Raw genomic sequence first — 18,573 nt, forward strand, 5'->3', positions numbered from 1 at the left:
TGCCAGCATCTGTTATTTTTTGGCTTTTTAATGCTAGCCATTCTGACTGGTGTGAGATTGTATCTCATTGTGGTTTTGATTTGCATTTCTCTAATGATAAGTGATGCTGAACACTTTTTCATACACTTGTTGGCTGCATGTGTGTCTTTTTTTGAAAAGTGTCGGCCAGACGCAGTGGCTAACACCTGTAATCCTAGCACTTTGGGAGGCTGAGGCGGGTGGTTCATGAGGTCAGGAGTTCAAGAACAACAGCATTGCTAACATAGTGAAACCTCATCTCCACTAAAAATACAAAAAATTAGCCAGGTGTGGTGGCAGGTGCCTGTAGTCCCAGCCAGTTTGGAGCCTGAGGCAGAAGAATCGCTTGAACTCGGGAGGCAGAGGTTACGGTGAGCTGAGATGGCACCACTGCACTCCAGCCTGGGCAACAAGAGTGAAACTCCATCCCAAAAACAAAACAAAACAAAACAAAACAAAACAAACAAACAAAAAAACAAAAAGAAAATTGTCTGTTCATGTCCTTTGCCCACTTTTTAATGGGGTTGTGGTTTTTTGCTTGTTAATTTAAGTTTCTTATAGATTGTGGATATTGCACCTTTGTTGGACGCATAGTTTGCCAATATTTTCTCCCATTTTGTAGATTGTATTTACTGTTTTGACTGTTTATTTTTCTTTACAGAAACTCTTTAACTAGGTTTCATTTGCCTGTTTTTATTTTTTAATTTTCTATTTTTGTTTTATTATTATTATTATTTGTTTATTTTTGGAGATGGAGTCTTGCTCTGTTGAGCAACCTCTGCCTCCCAGGTTCAAGCAATTCTCCTACCTCAACCTCCTGAGTAGCTGGGACTACAGGCGCATGCCACCACACCTGGCTAATTTTTTTGTATTTTTAGTAGAGACGGGGTTTCACTGTGTTGCCCAGGCTGGTTTCGAATTCCTCAGCTCAGGCAATCTGCCAGCCTCAGCCTCCCAATGTGCTAGGATTACAGGCGTGAGCTACCGCTTCCGGCCTTATTTTATTTTTTGTGACAGACAGAGTTTCGTTCTGTCACAGAGGCAGGAGTGCAGTGGCACAATCTCGGCTCACTACAACCTCTGCCTCCCAAGTTCAATCGATTCTCTTGCCTCAGCCTCCCTAGTAGCTGGGATTACAGGCACCCGCCACCATGCCCGGCTAATTTTTCTATTTTTAGTAGAGACGGGGTTTTGCCATATTGGCCAGGCTGGTCTCGAACTCCTGAGCTCAAGTGATCCACCCGCCTTGGCCTCCCACAGTGCTGAGATTACAGGCAATTATAATTTTTATTTTTGCAATTGCTTTTGGCATCTTGGTAGAAGTTTTAAACACCTGACCTATGAGGTACAAGAAGAGGTCCTGCTTCAAGGATGGAAGAGTCATTCCAGGAAACCTGGCAAACTGCCTCTGCTGTGGCTGCATTTGCAAGACTAGTCACCAGTTTGTCTCCAGTTAGCCCTCACCAGCCAGCGGCAAATAGGAAAAGGCTGAGGCATTATGGGAGCTGGCATCAGTCTAATTAGGATAATAAAGCAGGTGGGATTTAGGTTAGACTTAAGGAAAGCAGAAGACTGTATTCTGAAAAGTGAGAGATCTGGTAACCATATAAGGTTATAATTTGTATTTGTTCAATAGCCGATGAGTGCCTACTCAATGCCAGGAGCATGGCTGGAGGGAGGAGTATGAAAAGTACTCTAGGAAAAAAAACCAAAGCAGGTTATGAGAATGCAGAGGACAGCACCCTGTCTTGGAGGAAAGGCATCAAGGAAGGCTCCCACAAAGTGGTGAGACATTAGAGGTGGATATGGAAGAAGTAGTTGATATACAGCTGGAGGGGATAGAGCAGTGTCCCGAAGAAAAGCACCATGCATGAAAGAGACTGGCAGGTTTAGGGAAGCAAGAAGCAAATGCACTGGAGTGGTTGCGGGTAAGCACAGGGGGCGGGCAGAGAGAGGGAGCTGCTGCTTCTACCCTCCCCAGTCTGAAAATCTCCAAGTGCCCAAGTTCTTATTTGCCATTTTTTGTTGAGTTAAGAATCCAGTTCTGTAGAGCTGAACTCAGGGGTCCCTGTGCAACTTTGTGTTTGTCACCACTCCCCTCCGCTTCCATTCTAGCCATGAAGTTCACTGAGGAAACTACCCCCTGACCAGCCATACAGCAAGTCAGTAATGAAGAGGGAAGAGGAGCCAGGAGCCTGCTAGCATGTCTTGAAACTCTCAATTCAGCTCAGCCCTGGCTCTGAGGGAGGAATGGGCTGAAAAGGAAGAGTTAAGGAGGGTGTTGGATTGTGGTAGGAATTTTTATTCCTCATAGAAATTTCTGGTCTGGTGAAGGGAGAGAGGCATGGAGGCTGGGCCAAGGGGTGGGGGCTACCTTGGAATTTAGATTCATCTGGGTGCTCCATTGGCAAACTCTCATTAGCAAAATAGGAGACTGGCTCAATCCTCAGGGAGGGGTCCTGGAGGCAGGAGTCGGGGAAGGGTGGGAGGAGGGGCTATGGCTTGTCTCAAAGGGTCTGGGGTATCTGCCAGTTCTGGCACAGGCCACAGGCAAGCAGGATTCTCTCTTGTTCCCCTGCCCCTCCCCTTCTCCAATCTCTATCCCCTGCCTTGGCATGAGGGCCTCTAGAGAAAAGAACATAAAAATGAGTGGGCAGAAACAGCTGGATACAGTCAGGAACACAACTGGCCTCCCGGGCTGTCTCCTGGTCCTTGTTTTGCTCCTCCCCCCACGCCCCTTCCTCCTCTGCAGACTTCTGATAGGAGGACTGCAGCAGAGCTGGGGGAAGGGTGGGGAATTAGAGTGGGGCTGGGTGATGGGGTAGAAAGTTGTTCCAAATATTAACTGGTCTCGTGAGATGTCTTCTTGGCTGGAGCCTGACCATCTAACTTACTGTTTTTCCTCCAGCTGCTGCCTCCTCCTTTCCCTCTGCCGCAGGCTGGAACGAAGGGCGGCGGGTGGCGGGGGGAGGAGAAGGAGGAGCAGCAAAGTTGGCCAGGTTCCTGCTGGCTGGGGGCCAGGACTGCCTCCCTAAACAAGCAAGCAGGGGCACATACAGCCCTGGGTTGAGTTGTTGCCCTTAATCATCTGGCCACAGCAGGAACAAGAGGCTCCCGGAAAACCCTGGCTCTTGGCTATCTCTTCCATAAGCACACCCTGGCCCTGGGGCCTGAGATCTCTCCATGCAGAGGCAGCCATGAACTGCGGGGGCAGCAGCAAGGCTGGTCGCACCACCCACCCCGCCACCTCCGGCCCCGCCGCTCAACCAGCCATCAGTCCCTTAACTGCCAGTGTTCGTGGACCATGCAAAACAACCAAGTGAGTGAGCAGGGGCTGGCTGGGGGTTGGGAGAGATTCCTGGACTGGGAATACCAGCCTGTGCCCTCTTTTTTTGCCCTCAGGGACAAACATGGGAGGCTTAGGCAAACTCTTCTCAGGGGGTAGGGGACACTTAAATGTTGATCAGTGTAGGTGTTTTGACCCCCACCCCCCAACCATTTGCTTTTCTGTGTTCCTCTTGCCCTCTCTCCCTCTCTCTCTCTCTCTCTCTCTCTCCTTCCCCAACTCCCCACTCTGTTCTTATTCCTTTCTATTCCCAGGCAAGGAACTCATTAAGCCCAAAGCAATTTTAGGGTGCCCAGTAGAGAGACTCACAGAGGCTGCTAGTGCCGATGCTGCTGGTGCTGCTGCTGAGGAGTGCCCAGGACCGGGCGCCAGGGGAGTTGGAGTCAATAACCATCACTGTCCGATCTGCTGACCCTCAAGCCAGTTTCTCCAGTCAGGCACCTCCTACTCCCTATGGAGGCCTGGGGATCTCTAAGGCCCTCCAGCTTCCCTGTCACTCCCATTTTCACTCCACTCTCTATCCCCTGCACTTAGCCTCCCTTGGTGGCTTTTCCATTTACTCCTTTCCCCATCCCACCCCACCCCAGTCCCAAGTTTTCAAAGTGATGACAGAAGATTAAGAGACGCCCCATTCCTATCTTGGCCATTTAGTCTGCAGTTGCTGTAACTTCCCCTGCTGTATACCGTTGCACAACTATTCTCTCAGAGCCACCAGGTGCCTCCCAAGAGCCCCTGAAAGACATCTGTTTCCAGGCTAGGCTGGTTTTTCTCCTGGAACTGCTGGGCCCAGGAGAGACTGGCCAGTCACTGTGACCACACTTGAGAGCTTGCTGTCCTCCTGATTCCTGAAGACCCAGGAGGAAAAGGCACTCCAGCTCCCTGCCTGGGATAACCTCCCTATGGTGCCTGGGCTGTCATATCACTTCTGTGGCTCTCAGCCCCCTTTCTGCCCTGGCCAAACATGGGAAGGGAGAGGAAGGCAGGAGGGCCATGTCCTAACCCCTGTCATCCCTCCTTTTGCCAGCAGATCCCAGCCAGCCTAGAAGCAGGCTCACAGTTTTCCATGGAGGACTTGGATAGTAAACTGATTCTGGATGTTGGCGGCATATGCCACCTGATCTACATCAACACCATGAGGGCCTTTCCAGGTACCTGCCTCTACAAGCCAACTGAGCCATCCCCGCCTGGCACCCCAGGTGCTCAGGGCCCACTGGTTCAAGAGCTTTTCTTTTCTTTTCTTTTCTCTTTCTTTCTTTCTTTCTTTTTTTTCCTGAAATGGAGTTTCGTTCTTGTTGCCCAGGCTGGAGTGCAATGGCACAATCTCGGCTCACTGCAACCTCTGCCTCCTGGGTTCGAGTGATTTTCCTGCCTCAGCCTCCCAAGTAGCTGGGATTACAGGTGTACACCACTATGCCCGGCTAATTTTTTGTATTTAGTAGAGACGAGGTTTCACCATGTTGGTCAGGCTGGTCTGCAACTTCTGACTATAGGTGTGAGCCACTGTGGCCAGCCAAGAGTTTTTCTTTGACAGCAACCCTGAGCTCTCTGGCTATGTGCTGGGTTACTACCATACTCAGCAGCTGCACTGCCCTGCCAACGTTTGTTGGGATATCCTAGAGGAGGAGTTGGCTTATTGGGGCCTGGCAGAAGCACCCCTGGCACCTTGCTGCCGGCTCACGCTAAGTGGCAAGGAGACCCATACCCAGGACTTTCTGTCCTGGGAGGCCTGTGAGAATGCCTGCATGCATGAACACCTTCTTCTGAACCACATAGAAGGCCAGGGACTGCAAAATACTTAGAAATCCTGGCTCTGGGTGCTTCTTGACCAACCTCAGTCTTCCTTAGGGGCCAGGGTAACTAATTAACAGTGTGTGGCACCATGCTAGACACTCCTACCCCTAAAGGACCCTCCCAAAATGCCACAATGGCTACACACTTGACATAGTGCTTGGGACTCGAATCTATAGACTTCCGGCACAATTTGGGGGCATCCCTCAAAAGGGAAGCCAAGAAGGGTGGAAGTATAGTTAGAGAGGTGGGGATGCTGGCAAACGGGATTTCTCACAAGCATCTTTTTCTCCAGTGCGTTTCCCTGATCTCCACACTCTTTGCCATGTATGCCCTGGTCATCTTTTTCCAGGAGACAGAGGTCCAGCTGGATTACTTCTCTGTCAACTTTACTACTACGGAACATGGGATGGGGGTAGGGGAAAACCAGCAGCAGCAGTAGCAGCAGAACAACGGTTTTGTTTACCGCCATGCCCCACATCTGCTATACCTGGAGCTGCTCTGTCCCCTTTGGTTTGGAACTGAGCTCTTTGCCTGGACCATTTCTTGCCTTGATAAGGTGCGCTTCTTGTGTAGCCCTCTCAGTCTAGCTGATATCTTCTGTTTGTTCCCTGCATTGGTGGAATTGGTGGTAGGTGACAAGGCTGTACAGCAACTCTATCTTAGCCGAATCCTTGGGGCCATTCGTTCTCTCTATGTCCTCAAGCTGGTTCGTCTCCTGGGCTTCTTTGAAAAATCCTTGGCCATGAGAGTCCTTGTTCATACCCTCCATTTTTCCTGGAAAGAGGTGGTGCCTTTCTCCTGATTTAGGTTGCTGAAATCTTATTCTTTGGCTTGTTCTTCCTTTATGGGGAGCTCTTAGGCATGTCCATCTCAGGTCAAAGTGAGCCCCACTTGGGAGACATCTTTACATGTCTCTGGTGGACTGTCATAACTCTCACTACTGTCGGCTATGGAGATGTCTATCCCCTCTCTGCTTCGGGCCAACCCACTGCTGCTCTCACAGCCACTGCAGGCATGTACACTGGTATCTTGCTGGTTCCTGTGCTCCTGATCCGCTTCCAGCGCTCTTATGCTGTAGCCCTGGCTCGCCAGAAACTAAGGCCCAGTGGGACCCTGCAAATAGGCCCATTGATCAAGAGGGATGGACCCCACCTTCCCTTCTTTCCTTTTGCCAGTTTCTGGTTACAGAAAAGAAAGAGCCCCAGATCATGGCAATTCCTGCTAGTCAGGATCAGCTAACCATTACCTGCAGGTCATACTTTTCCCTGTTATCAAGGGGACACCCTGAAGGAAGGGACCTGGGGCAAGGCTAGCTAGGCTTCAGCTTTCCCTTGCCCTACCCTAGGCCTTTTTCTTAACCTTGGAGTGACCAGAAAGGATAGAAAGTAGTTCTTCCGGGATTTGTGCTATATCTCCCTCTCAACCAGTTCTCCTCTTCCATTCCCTCATCCCTGCCCCTGCCATCTAGACTAGGGTCCAGATGAGAGACTTCTGAGTGATGGTAGCCATAGGATATCAACATCGATTGCCTATGAGTATTAATGGTGATTGCCTGTGGGTATTGATAGTAATTATCTGTGAGTACCTGACAACAACTGGTTATGGGTATTGATGGTAATTGGTACCTTCAGTGCCCAAGCATAGCCAGATTGTAGCATTGCTCCCCCTACTGCTCCTGGGACAAATGCTCCTTAGAGCTATAAGGGGGCCTTTGAAGGTTCCCAGAGACTCCAAGCAGATGCAGGTCAGTCAGGTCTGAACCAAAGCACTCTAACTCCATGATATCCTCTTCATCCTTTTTTCTTTTTTTTTTTTGACGGAGTCTCTCTCTGTTTCCAGGCTGGAGTTCAGTGACACCATCTTGGCTCACTGCAACCTCCACCTCCTAGGTTCAAGCGATTCTCTTCCCTCAGCCTCCCGAGTAGCTGGGACTACAGGCACGTGCCACTACACCCAGCTAATTTTTGTATTTTTAGTAGAGACGTGATTTCACCACCCTGGCCAGGCTGGTCTCAAACTCCTGACCTCGTGATCTGCCCACCTCAGCCTCCCAAAGTGCTGGGATTACAGGTGTGAGCTACTGCGCCTGGTCTCTCTTCATCCCATTTTATCCTTGCCCACTCGTCCTCATCTCTGTGACTTTTTCATAATATTTTAGATACAGTATTAGCCATCATTAATCACAATGTATTAGCCAATATTAGTCACAATACTTCAGCCATGATAACAGTATGTAATCACCTATAGATATGAAATGTTATCATTGCACATCACATGGACAGGAACGAAGAAACTGGGATTTTTGGCAACAATTGGCAAGCAATTTCCTCTTCCAGATTACAAAAACAATTTTGAGGCCGGGTGCAGTGGCTCACACCTGTAATCCCAGCAATTTTGGGAGGCTGAGGTGGGCGGATCACTTGAGCTCAGGAGTTCAAGACCAGCCTGGCCAATATGGTAAAACCTCGTCTCTACTAAAAATACAAAAATTAGCCAGGCATGGTGGTGCACGCCTGTAATCCCAGCTACTCAGGAGACGGAGGCAGGAGAATCGCTTGAACCCAGGAGAAGGAGGTTGCAATGAGCCTAGATCACATTACTGCACTCTAGCCTGGGAGACAGAGAGGGACTCCATCTCCAAACAAGACCAATTTTGATTTTGCTTATTTATTAATTCTTTATTATTTTTTCCAAACACTTTTTAGTACCTACAATGGGTCTACCCCAATCCTCGCTGCTACCTTCCCACCTCTTCTACTTTTTTTTTTTTAACTACCTGCATGTTTTTTCCTCCCTCCTTTTCCTGTGGTGCTTCCCACCATACACATCTTTTGGAAATGGCTTCCAGGAGGAAGAGAAGGGACCTTCTCAGGTCTGACTTCAAATCAAGCCACTGAGTTGTCTGAGGAAGTATCCCAAGCAACTAGTCTGGACTGGGAGGTTGAATTGAGCTCTTGCTGTTGCTGAAGCTGTGAGAATAATTCTGTTTACAAAACTTTTAAATAAAATATCCTTCAAAATATCCTTCAAAGTCTCCGTCCCAGGGTCTGTTTGTGGTTTTTCTGGGAGAGGCTTGTGGGAATCAGCAGTGGTGGGGTGGTGCAATAAACTAATGACAAGACCGTATAGACAAATTATTTTATTTTATTTTGTTTTATTTTATTATTTTTTTGAGAGGGAGTCTTGCTCTGTCATCCAGGCTGGAGTGCAGTGGCGTGATCTCGGCTCACTGCAACCTCTGCCTCCCCGGTTCAAGCGATTCTCCTGCCTCAGCTTTCTGAGTAGCTGGGATTACAGGCGCATGCCATCAAGCCCGGCTAATTTTTGTATTTTTAGTAGAAATGGAGTTTCGCCATGTTGGCCAGTCTGATCTCGAACTCCTGACCTCAGGTGGTCTGCCCATCTTGGCCTCCCAAAGTGCTGGAATTACAGGCATGAGCCACTGCGCCCAGCAGGCAAATTATTTGATAGGGTAAAAAGCAGTTTGTTATCTTCATTGAGTCTGTTCCTCACAGTAAACTATTATGACTCACAGACACCTTGATTGGGAGAGAAAAACTTTTTGTTCGTGTTGGGACCAGGTTGAGGAAGGGAAGGAGACAGGTCTAGGAGTTGCTGGTGGAAATTGCGGGTACTTATCAGGGGTGGGAGGCTGTAGGCAGAGAGGTTTCCATTTAAGGAACACTGAGAGAGGATCAGAATTATGGCAAAACATCAAAGACAGTCTCGATCTTCTCATTGCCTAGAAGTGAAAGATGTTGGAGCAATTTGCTGCTTTCAGAGACCATTCTAGTCCACCACCCTTAATTTTGAGTTGGGAAAAAATTAAGTTTAGAGAAGTGGGGGTATTTTCCCAAAGGCACAAAGGGAAGAGTGGCAGAACTGGGAGTTCTGTCACCTCAGAGCAATACTGTATCAATCTTTATCAACTCATTAGCATCAGAGGTGGGTTGTTAGAATTTCCAAACAAAAGTAGAGAAGACTGCACCCTGTTCTAGACAGCAGCAATGGTGGTAGTGGCATGAGGGGATGGTGGTGGGATGAAGTGGTGGGGGTGGGACTAGGATATAATGGAAAGCCTTGGAAGCTTGAATGAGTAGGCTTGGATGTTAGGGTTGAAAGGACCTTTGGGAATTGGTGGCCCCTACTCGGGTAGGGGCAGAGAAGCACAGAACACCATAGAACATTATAAAAAGAACCAGATAGAATGTCAGGGCTGGGAGAAACCTGGAAGCTCATCAAGTCCAGCTTGCTCCTGTTTCAGGTGGGGAAACTGAGGCCCAGAGAGATGCTGAAACTTGACCTGGTTTCTACAGTGAATTAGGAGAGAAGTAGGGCTGCAACCATCCCTGTCACATAAGAAGAAACATTGACTGCCTTTGTTGTTTCCCTTGCATCTGAGTTAGGTGGTCAGACTTTTTAACCAAGAAAGAGAGATGGGGGAGGGGAGCCCAGTGTTGCATGGCCTGCCTAGTACTGCTTATATAATAAAACATTATAGAATGACAGTAATGAAAGCCTTAGTATGCACCTGTTTCTGTAACATAACCCTATATCTGAACCCATCCTACACCTCCAGCATGTAATGCCCTGCAATACTGTGTCCAAGAAGCCCCTCAAATTTAGTGATACCTCAACACTGAGCCCACAAATCCTCTAGACAGTAGGGCCTTCCCTGAATACCAAGCACTCCCTGGTCTTTCTCATGATTTAGTCCTTCTCATGATTTAGTCTTTCTCATGATTAGGTTCTCACTCTGACACTAAGGTCACTCCTTTTTTCTGCCCAGGCATAAATTTTATCTTCTCTGAGGAGGGAAGGGAGTAGATGGGGATGCTGAAAAGCACTTTCATTTGAGCAGTTCTTGCCATATCTTTGCCCCATATGTGAAAACTTCTCAGCCAAGAAACTAACTTGTTCCCATACCCACTCTCATAGCACAGTCACACTCCACCCCCATTCATCCACACCCCCGACATTCACTTTGCCCATGGCAGAGACCCTACTGGCCATGCTCTCTGCACAGCCCTGGAAAACCTCTTGTTTCTAGTCACTAGGAGAGAAGGTTCAGTCTCCCAGCACACACTTCTTATCTGGATGTCTCTCATTGTGAGGGACTGGGAGGTCTGTAGGTCAACCGCAGCCTGATTCTGGCCCTATCTAGTGAAGTACTCAGTGATCTCTTGCGCTCCCCTCTGGCCTCAGCTCTTTAGCAGTTGCTACAGCAAGTGGTCTAATTGGGCCTGCACTTCCAGGTCAGACCCACAGAGGGCAACCACTTGCCAGTTTATGAGAAATTACTCTGGGTGTGGCCTCTCCCTTTCTTCACTTCCTTTTCAGTACTTGTAAAATTCTAGAACCATAGGCTGTCAGAATCAGAGGGTGTGTTTAGATAACTTATATTTGAATATCCTCACGATAAAAGTAGAGAAGCAAGCCCGGAGAAGAGATGAGACCTGTCTAAACTCAGGCAGTGATTCACTCTGGCAGTTAGGGCTAGAATCCACGTTTCCTGAATGCCGGTTCAGAACTTTTGAAACACACTGCCAAGCATCTAACCCAAATGCCTCATTTTATAGTTGTGAAAACTGAGGCCCCGGAAAGAAGTTGACTAAGGTTGTACAGTCGTTGTGATGGAGCTAGGACTCAAACCCAGGTCTTCTGAATCCCAGTCCAGATTCAGAAACATAATGTTAGGCATCTAGTTCATCCTGTTAGTTTTTTTTTTTTCTTTACAGATGAAAAGAGTTCAGAGAGGGAGTGTAATTTACCTGAAGCCACAGAGTAAGTTAGTGAAAATAAGAACTGGAGCCCAAGGCTGGCTGTAGAACTGGGACTGAATGGAAATTGGAGACTCTCACTTCACTTCTAGTCTCCGAGAAACCTCAATAACTTAGGGATCCCAGTGTCTCAGAATTAAATAACAGGTAGGGATGCAGTCCTTGCTTAAGCTGACTATGAATCCCCAGAAGGCTGGAATCTGGGGTATAGTTTGTATGTGTGTGTGTTGGGAGTGAGGGGGTCTGCTCTGGTCCCCTCCAAAAAACTCTTAAGAAAAGGCTCACCTCATTTCTTCTCTTTCAAGGCCTCTGGCTTTGAGAGTGAGAAGATGACTCACTCATTGCCCACAGTTGCCGCTGAGAACATAATTGCTAGCTGGGACATCACCATAGCATCCGGCCATCACAATTGCAAAGTAGTGTCTTGTTTTTGTCAAAGCTCTTTCCTATTTTTTCTTTTTTTTTCATTTCAGCTTCCTCAAGCTCCAGGGAGCCAGATGAGGCAGATACCATTACCTCTTCTTTTATAAAGAAGAAACTCATTTATGGAGGAGTGGGAGCTGAACCAGTGTTGGACAGATTGAGACTAAATCCCCAGTCCTTTGATTTCCAGCTTTTTGGAGTCTCTGCATAAATACCCAGAGTCCCAGAGGAGGCATCAATGTCCCTCAAATGCCTGATGACAACTCCCTCCCTCATTTATTAATCACTGAGCTGGGGCCAGATACTGTATGGGGCTTTCACTGGAAACAAAGTTGACAGAGACCCTGCCTTTAAGTGTTCGCAATCTGGATATTGATTAGGTCACCACTCTGCCCATTTCAATCCTCAGCTTTCTCTTCTTCTACTAGAAAAATAACCCCAACAGTGCTTTATTTTATTTCATTTATTTCTTATTTATTTATTTGAGACAGAGTCTCACTCTGTTGCCCAGGCTGCAGTGCAGAACTTGATCACAGCTCAATGAAGCCTCAACCTCCTGGGCTCAAGTGATCCTCTCACTTCAGCCTCTTCTGAGTAACTAGGACCACCATGCTTGCCTTTTTTTTTTTTTTTTTTTTGAGACAGCATCCCACTATGTTGCCGAGCCTGGTCTCAAACTCCAGGACTCCAGTGATCCTCCCACCTTGGCCTCCCAAAACACTGGGATTGCAGATGTGAGCCACCTGCCCAGCCTTGTTTTATTATTTTTGAGACAGGGTCTGGCCCTATAGCTCAGGCTGGAGTGCAGTGGTGTGATCACAGTTCACTGCAGCCTCAACCTCCTGGGCTCTGGTGATTCTCCCACCTCGCCCTCCCTAGTAGCTGGGACCACAGGCATGCAACACCATGCCCAGCTAATTTTTAAATTTTTTGTAGACTTGGGGTCTTGCTCTGTGGCCTAGGCTGGTCTTAAACTCCTAGGCTCAAGCGATCTTCCTACCTCGGCCTCCTAAAGTGTTGGGATTACAGGTGTGAGCCACCATGCCCAGTCCAATAGTGGTTTTTGGCTGGTGATGTTGAATCAATTTTAAAATCTTTTCAGAATTTGATTAGGAGTCAGAACACTAACATTCTAGTTCCAGTTCTGCTACTTCACTGTGTAATAGTGAGCCAGTCCTTTCCTATGTGTGGGCTTCATTTTTCACATCTGCAAAATGATTTTGTGGGATTGCGTCAGAAGAGAGTAGGAATATGGTTTCTAAGAACTTCTGGCTCAGATCATTTAGGAGATGAAGACCCTTTGTAATCTGTGGGCAGTGTTGTTTCTTTGGGTGAAAGGCTGGAGGGTAGGAGCCAATGGGGCATGTTATGAGACCTTACATTCTGCTGCCTTCCTCCTTAGCTTTGTGAGGTACCCTTCCCAAGGAGCAGGGAACTTGAGCTTTCTGAAAACCTCAGAGGGACCCCATTTCTACCTGTCCTCACCAGCAATACTCAGGAAGCACCAGAACTATTTTGGATTGGAAGTTATTCAGCCAGATTCCGAGGTTGAAGTTCATGAAACAGAGAGAGAATCAGAGAAGGAGAAGAGAGAGGCATAAAGGAAGAGGCAGAGAGACAGATAAAAGGAAGAAAGAGGTTGGAGGGACAGAGGGAAAGACTTAGAGGAAAGAAAGGAGGAGAGAGAAAAATAGAGAGTAGGAATTAGAGACAGAAACAGATAGAGACAGGAAGAAAAAGAAAGAAACAGAGAGACAGAGAAACAGAAGAGAGAAGGAAACAGAGAAGGGAAGAGGAGAGAGGAGAGAAAAACAGGGGAAAAGAGACAGAAACAGGGAAAGACAGAGAGAGAGAAAATATATGAATGAATATGATAATATGATAGTGGACATACCTAGTCCCAGGCAGCCGCATAAGAGAAGCTGCATAAAATCATACATCTTGAACAGAATCTAGAAGTGAAAGTGAATCTAGAAGTGAAAAATCGAGGCCAGAGAGCAATTGAGCTTTGTTCATAGTCACACAGCAAGCTGGTGGAAGTGCCAGGACTCAAACCCATGAGGCACTGGCATCAGGGAGTTTTGCCCTCTTCCCCCATCAGTTCTCCTCTGAGGATGAAGACATACAACATACATGCATGCTTACTAAGGCTGACTAGGGTCAGTTTGGTTCTATTACACAGCACTTTTGGGAGATTAGAGGCAGACTTCATGGAGGAGGTGACTTTTGGGTCAGGGCTTGAAGGATGAAAACGAGAGCCAAAATTTTAATTGCGGCCAGGCATGCTGGCTCACACTGGTAATCCCAGCACTTTGAGAGGCCAAGGAGGGTTGATTACCTGAGGTCAGGAGTTCGAGACCAACCTAGCCAACATGATGAAATCTGTGTCTACTAAAAATTAAAAAAAAAAAAAAATTAGCTGGGTGTGATAACACGTGCCTATAGCCCCAGCTACTGGGAAGGCTGAGGCAGGAGAGTCACTTGAACCTGGGAGACAGAGGTTGCAGTTGCAGTGAGCTGGGATCGCACCATTACACTATAGCCTAGGCAACAAAACTCTGTCTCAAAAAAAAAAAAAAAAAAAAAAAGAATTTCAAAGATGCACTTATTCTTTAAAAAAATTCAAAGTAAGGCTGGGCACAGTGGCTCATGCCTGTAATCCCAGCACTTTGGGAGGCTGAGGCGGGCAGATCACGAGGTCAAGAGATCGAGACCATCCTGGCCAACATGGTGAAACCCCATCTCTACTAAAAATACAAAAATTAGCTGGGCGTAGTGGCGTGTTCCTGTAGTCCCAGCTACTTGGTAGGCTGAGGCAGGAGAATCACTTGAACCCAGAAGGCGGAGGTTGCAGTGAGCCGAGATGGCACCACTGCACTCCAGTGTGGGTGACAGAGTGAGACTCCATCTTTAAAAAAAAAAAAAAATCTAAGTAGGTAAGATTTTGATAGATACAGAAGCGGGTGGTTCTAGTTCATGGTAATAGCACAGTGGGTAGGAGTGCCTGAGGAGCACATGAATAGGCGGCTGAGCAAGGTGTCATCTGCCTTCTGGAGGGCAGAGGGCATGAAAAAGGGATCCCAGATTTTGGTTACCCCATGAATGACAGGTGTCTGGGTTGGCTTGTGATGACAGTGAGGAGGAAAGGGAGGCTTTTGAGCAGGGATGCTGTAAGAACAAGGTTGAGTTCTAGGAAGATTCCCTCTGCCAGGCAGCCTGATGGAGGATGGATTGGAGAAAAGATACTGACATCAGGGAGCCGTGACAGAAGATTTTTGCTGTAGTTCAGGTGACAGATAAGTAATAAGAATCTGATGTGGCGTGGTGGGAGTGGGTATAGATGCAGTGGTTTTGGGGGTGGCTTTCTAAGGTTCCTTTGGAGAAAACATAGGATCTGAATTAGTACCACTGTTGGGAGAATAAGGAGAGAGATGAGCAGAGGGCCAAAAAGCAGCCATCCAAAACTCCAGACAGGTAGCTGTCTTTTCCTAGCTTATGGTTGGAGTTTGTGTGTGTGTGTGTGTGTGTGTGTCTTTTTAAAATTTTCCGTTGGCTGCTCTGAGAGTTTGTGTGTCTCCCAAAGTGCGTGAGCAACCTCCTGCATATGCATCTGTGTATGGATGTACGTCTCCAGGCGTCTAAATGCGTCTGTACCTTGCTCTGTGCTTGTTTCACCTAATCCATGCTGTGGTTAAACTGATTGGCTAAAGGAATGACTTCACATTGCTTCATGCATCTTAAAGTGCAGGAATAAGCATCTTTGCTCCCAAATGTGCTTCTAAATTCTGTTTGCTAAGCTAGGCTGTGGTGGATTTGATTGGCTAAAAGAGCTATTCCGAATTGCCTGTGCTCTGTGGCATAGCTACAGCTTGAAATCCTACTACTGCTGGCTACAGAAATTACCATAATGTGTTTGGCTTGATTTTCCAGACAATAATTTAGAACCTTGCCACCTCTCTATGCAGATCTACCCAGCTAAATGAGAAGTGGAACTGGGAATCTTTTTTGCAAACAAAACTCTGGCCCATTAAGAACTCTCTGCTGCCTTGTGAAGGGAATAGGGAGGGGAATGCAGCCTTAAAGGACCCCACAACTCTGATTATGGTTTGATTCTGCCCAGAGACATAGATATGGAGTCCACATAGGCTTAAGGTCTCTTATAGAATTTAGACCCTTTCTTTCATTTTCTTTCCGTTCCAGCCTGTGAAATGGTGAGTGTTCTTATCATGCCTTCTTCTCATTCTCAAGAGCCGTCAGCTCTACCAAGAACAGTAGGCTCTCAATAAGTATTTATTGCCTTGAAATTGAATTATAGCTGTCAAACCCAAAACCCGGAGAGAAAGATAAATTTATTCAAGATCTCACAGAGGAATTTGAACTTGAATCCTGGTTTCTGGATTTCCTGTCAAGAACTCTTGCAACAATGTCATCCTGCCTTGTGATAGCTCAGGTTCAGACCTCTGGCAGTAGAGGGCTTATACGGCTCTGACCAATGTGTGATTGGGTCTAGTCTCTTTACCCCTCTGGGCCTCAGTGCTCTCATCTGCACTGTGTGAAGATTAGGCTACAAGGTATTCAGAGGGCCTTTCTAGTTCTGCTTCTAGGAATCTGTGACCAACACTGAGAACATAAACCTGTAGGCCCTTGGGTGGGGTGAGGAGGGGAGGAAGCAGTTGGGGCCTGCCTCAGAAGCTGTGTGTCACACCTTCCTCCCTCTCCCCTGACTCCAAATCTCCATTAAAAGAAGTAGAATAACTTTTCCGGTTTGGGAAATCATTCTCTGACCCAAAAGCCATTGGGCCTCTGGAAAGTGGGACAGCGTGTCCAGCCCACAGCCTCTAAATGCCTTATAGGGCTAGAAAGGCCAAGGTGGCTGGCTGGGCAGGTGGGAAATGGTTGGCTTGGAGAAGTTCCCCACTTCTGGAGATCTAACCCTGGTGGGGAAGGGAGGTGACTGCCACTCAGCCCTGGCAGGTTGACAGGCTGGGCTGAACCAGTGTGTTCTGGAAAGGCCAGGAATGATGTCATGGGACGCTTTGGGCTGCAACAACAGGAAACCACTGAGTGTTTACATTGGCTCTCAGAGCTCAGGCAGCCTGTTTTTTCTTCACTTCCTCAGTCTATCTGTTTCCTCTGATTCAAATACTATGAAGAGGGACTCATTGCCCAGGCTAGGGAAAGTGGAAAGGAGGCCCAAGAAGAAAGAGCCTCCTTCCCAGCCCAGAATGTCAGATGCTTGGGAGGGAAGGCCAGCTTTACCCTAGCTGGGCCCCTGCCAATAATAGATCTTAGGGTAGGGAAGCAAGACCGTTAGGGCCTACTCTGAGCAGTCTACTGCTCCATAGAAAGCAACTTCAAAATTCTTCCAAAGACCCAAGTTCTAAACTTGGAAGCCATCTTGTATTCTCTTCCAATTTAATCAGTTACCAAATCTTGTTAATTAAATCTAATTGAATCCGTTTTAACCAACAGTGGATTTGTGTGCAAAGTGCTATGTTGTGCTGTCTGTGTGTGTGTGGGGAGAGAACACAGGTAGTGGGTGAAATACAAAGATAAAAAAGAGTTCTTGCCCTCAGGGAATTAATGATAGAGTGACAGAGAGTAACAGTAGGATGTCCTCCATCTGTTACCATCTCTTCATCCCCAAGGCTGCTGCCCCAGTCCAGGAACACCCATCATTTCCCATTTGCATGCAACAGTCTTTTAATGGGTCTCCCTGTTTCCAGTCTTTCCCCTCCCATGCTTCCTTCATAATTATATTGAAGTGACTCCGATATAATTATGGAGGAAGGCTCTCCAGCTCCACTCTCCAGCTCCACTCTCTCTCATCAAGCCTCCTAGATGGTATGGCAGGGTGGCTTCGAGTTTGGTCTTGGTGTCAGGCAGACCTGGATTTGAGTGGGTACCTTACCATTCACTATTGGCTGTGTGACAGTGGGCAGTGGCTTTGCTTTTCCAAAGCACTATTTCTCTAGTTTTAGCTTCTTTATTGACAAAATGAAGATAAATTCTACCTCACAGGGCTGTTGTGAGAATTAAATGAAATAATGTATGTATGGTGCCCAGTACAGAGTTAACATTTGATAAATGGCAGTTCTAATTACTGTGCCTCAGATGTGTCATGTTCATTTCTATCTCAGCTCCTTTATGCCATCTGAAACAGGCTCCTTTCTCTTAAAGACTACTATAACTGGTAGGGACCTTAGAGACCATATACAGGAGTCTGATCACTCCTACTGAGGCCTGGGAGGGGAAACAACGTGCTCAAGGTTACACAGAAAGTGAATTCCAGGTCAGGTGCAGTGGCTCACACCTGTAATCCTAGCACTTGGGGAGGCCGAGGTGGATGGATCACCTGACATCAGGAGTTCGAGACCAGCCTGGCCAACATGGTAAAACTTCGTCTCTACTAAAAATACAAAAATTATTGGGGCGTGGTGGTGGGTGCCTGTAATCCCAGCTACTCAGGAGGCCGAGGCAGGAGAACAGCTTGAAGTTGGCAGGTGTAGGTTGCAGCAAGCTGAGATCACGCCACTGCACTTCAACCTAGAGTGACAAGAGCAAAACTCCATCAAAAAAAAAAAAAAAAAAGAAAAGAAAATGAATTCCAGAACCACAACTAAAACACTTTACAAATGTTAACTCATTTTATCTTTACAGCAGCCCTGTAAGGTCGGTAGTAGGGGTAGTATGTACTATTATTAGGTCCATTTAATAGATCAAAGGACAGGATCAGATAGGTTAGGTAACTTGCCTAAGGTCACACAGCTGGAAATGACAGATCCAGGATATGCATCTAAGTAGTCTGACCTCAAGCAGCTGAGCACTTGAAATGTGATTAGTATGACTAAGCAATTTCATTTCTAATAATAATTTATTTTAATAAATCTAAAGTTAAAATTTAATAGCCACTTGAAGCTAATGGCTACCATGTTGGACAGGATGGTTCTAGGCTTAGTGCTTCTTCAGACTCCAGAAGGATAAGAACCATATCTAATAAACTGTTATGTCATTGCAGTGCCCAGCACTGTGCATGACACATCTACCATTATATTCAAATTCAGCTATGTTAGTAGGCTCTTGTGATCCAGGCAAAAAGGGAGCCTAGAATATGGTAGTCACAGTCAAGAGGGACAGAAGAGGACATATTTGAGAGATCATTATTATCACTATTGTCATCATCACCATTATCATAGTAAAATTAATAGGTAATTA

At 46.9% G+C, this 18,573-nt stretch overlaps 1 protein-coding gene across 3 annotated transcripts in view; it reads left to right on the forward strand.

Moving 5' to 3' along the window:
* Positions 1-3,100: 3,100 nt before the first annotated feature.
* The window catches only part of MSN (moesin), a 151,983-nt gene continuing 136,510 nt past the window's right edge, over positions 3,101-18,573 (forward strand). The window contains exons 1-2 of one of the 3 annotated variants that reach the window (XM_045383882.2): positions 3,101-3,337; positions 4,389-4,512. Coding sequence is in view for 1 of the 3 variants with exons in the window: in XM_045383881.2 (XP_045239816.1) it covers positions 3,323-3,337 (15 nt within the window). In the remaining 2 variants the exon portion in view is untranslated. The remainder of the gene's footprint in view (positions 3,338-4,388; positions 4,513-18,573) is intronic. The other 2 variants (XM_045383884.2, XM_045383881.2) reach the window with 2 other exon arrangements.

This window comes from Macaca fascicularis, chromosome X (assembly GCF_037993035.2).
Source record: "Macaca fascicularis isolate 582-1 chromosome X, T2T-MFA8v1.1".
Taxonomy (NCBI): Eukaryota; Metazoa; Chordata; class Mammalia; order Primates; family Cercopithecidae; genus Macaca; species Macaca fascicularis.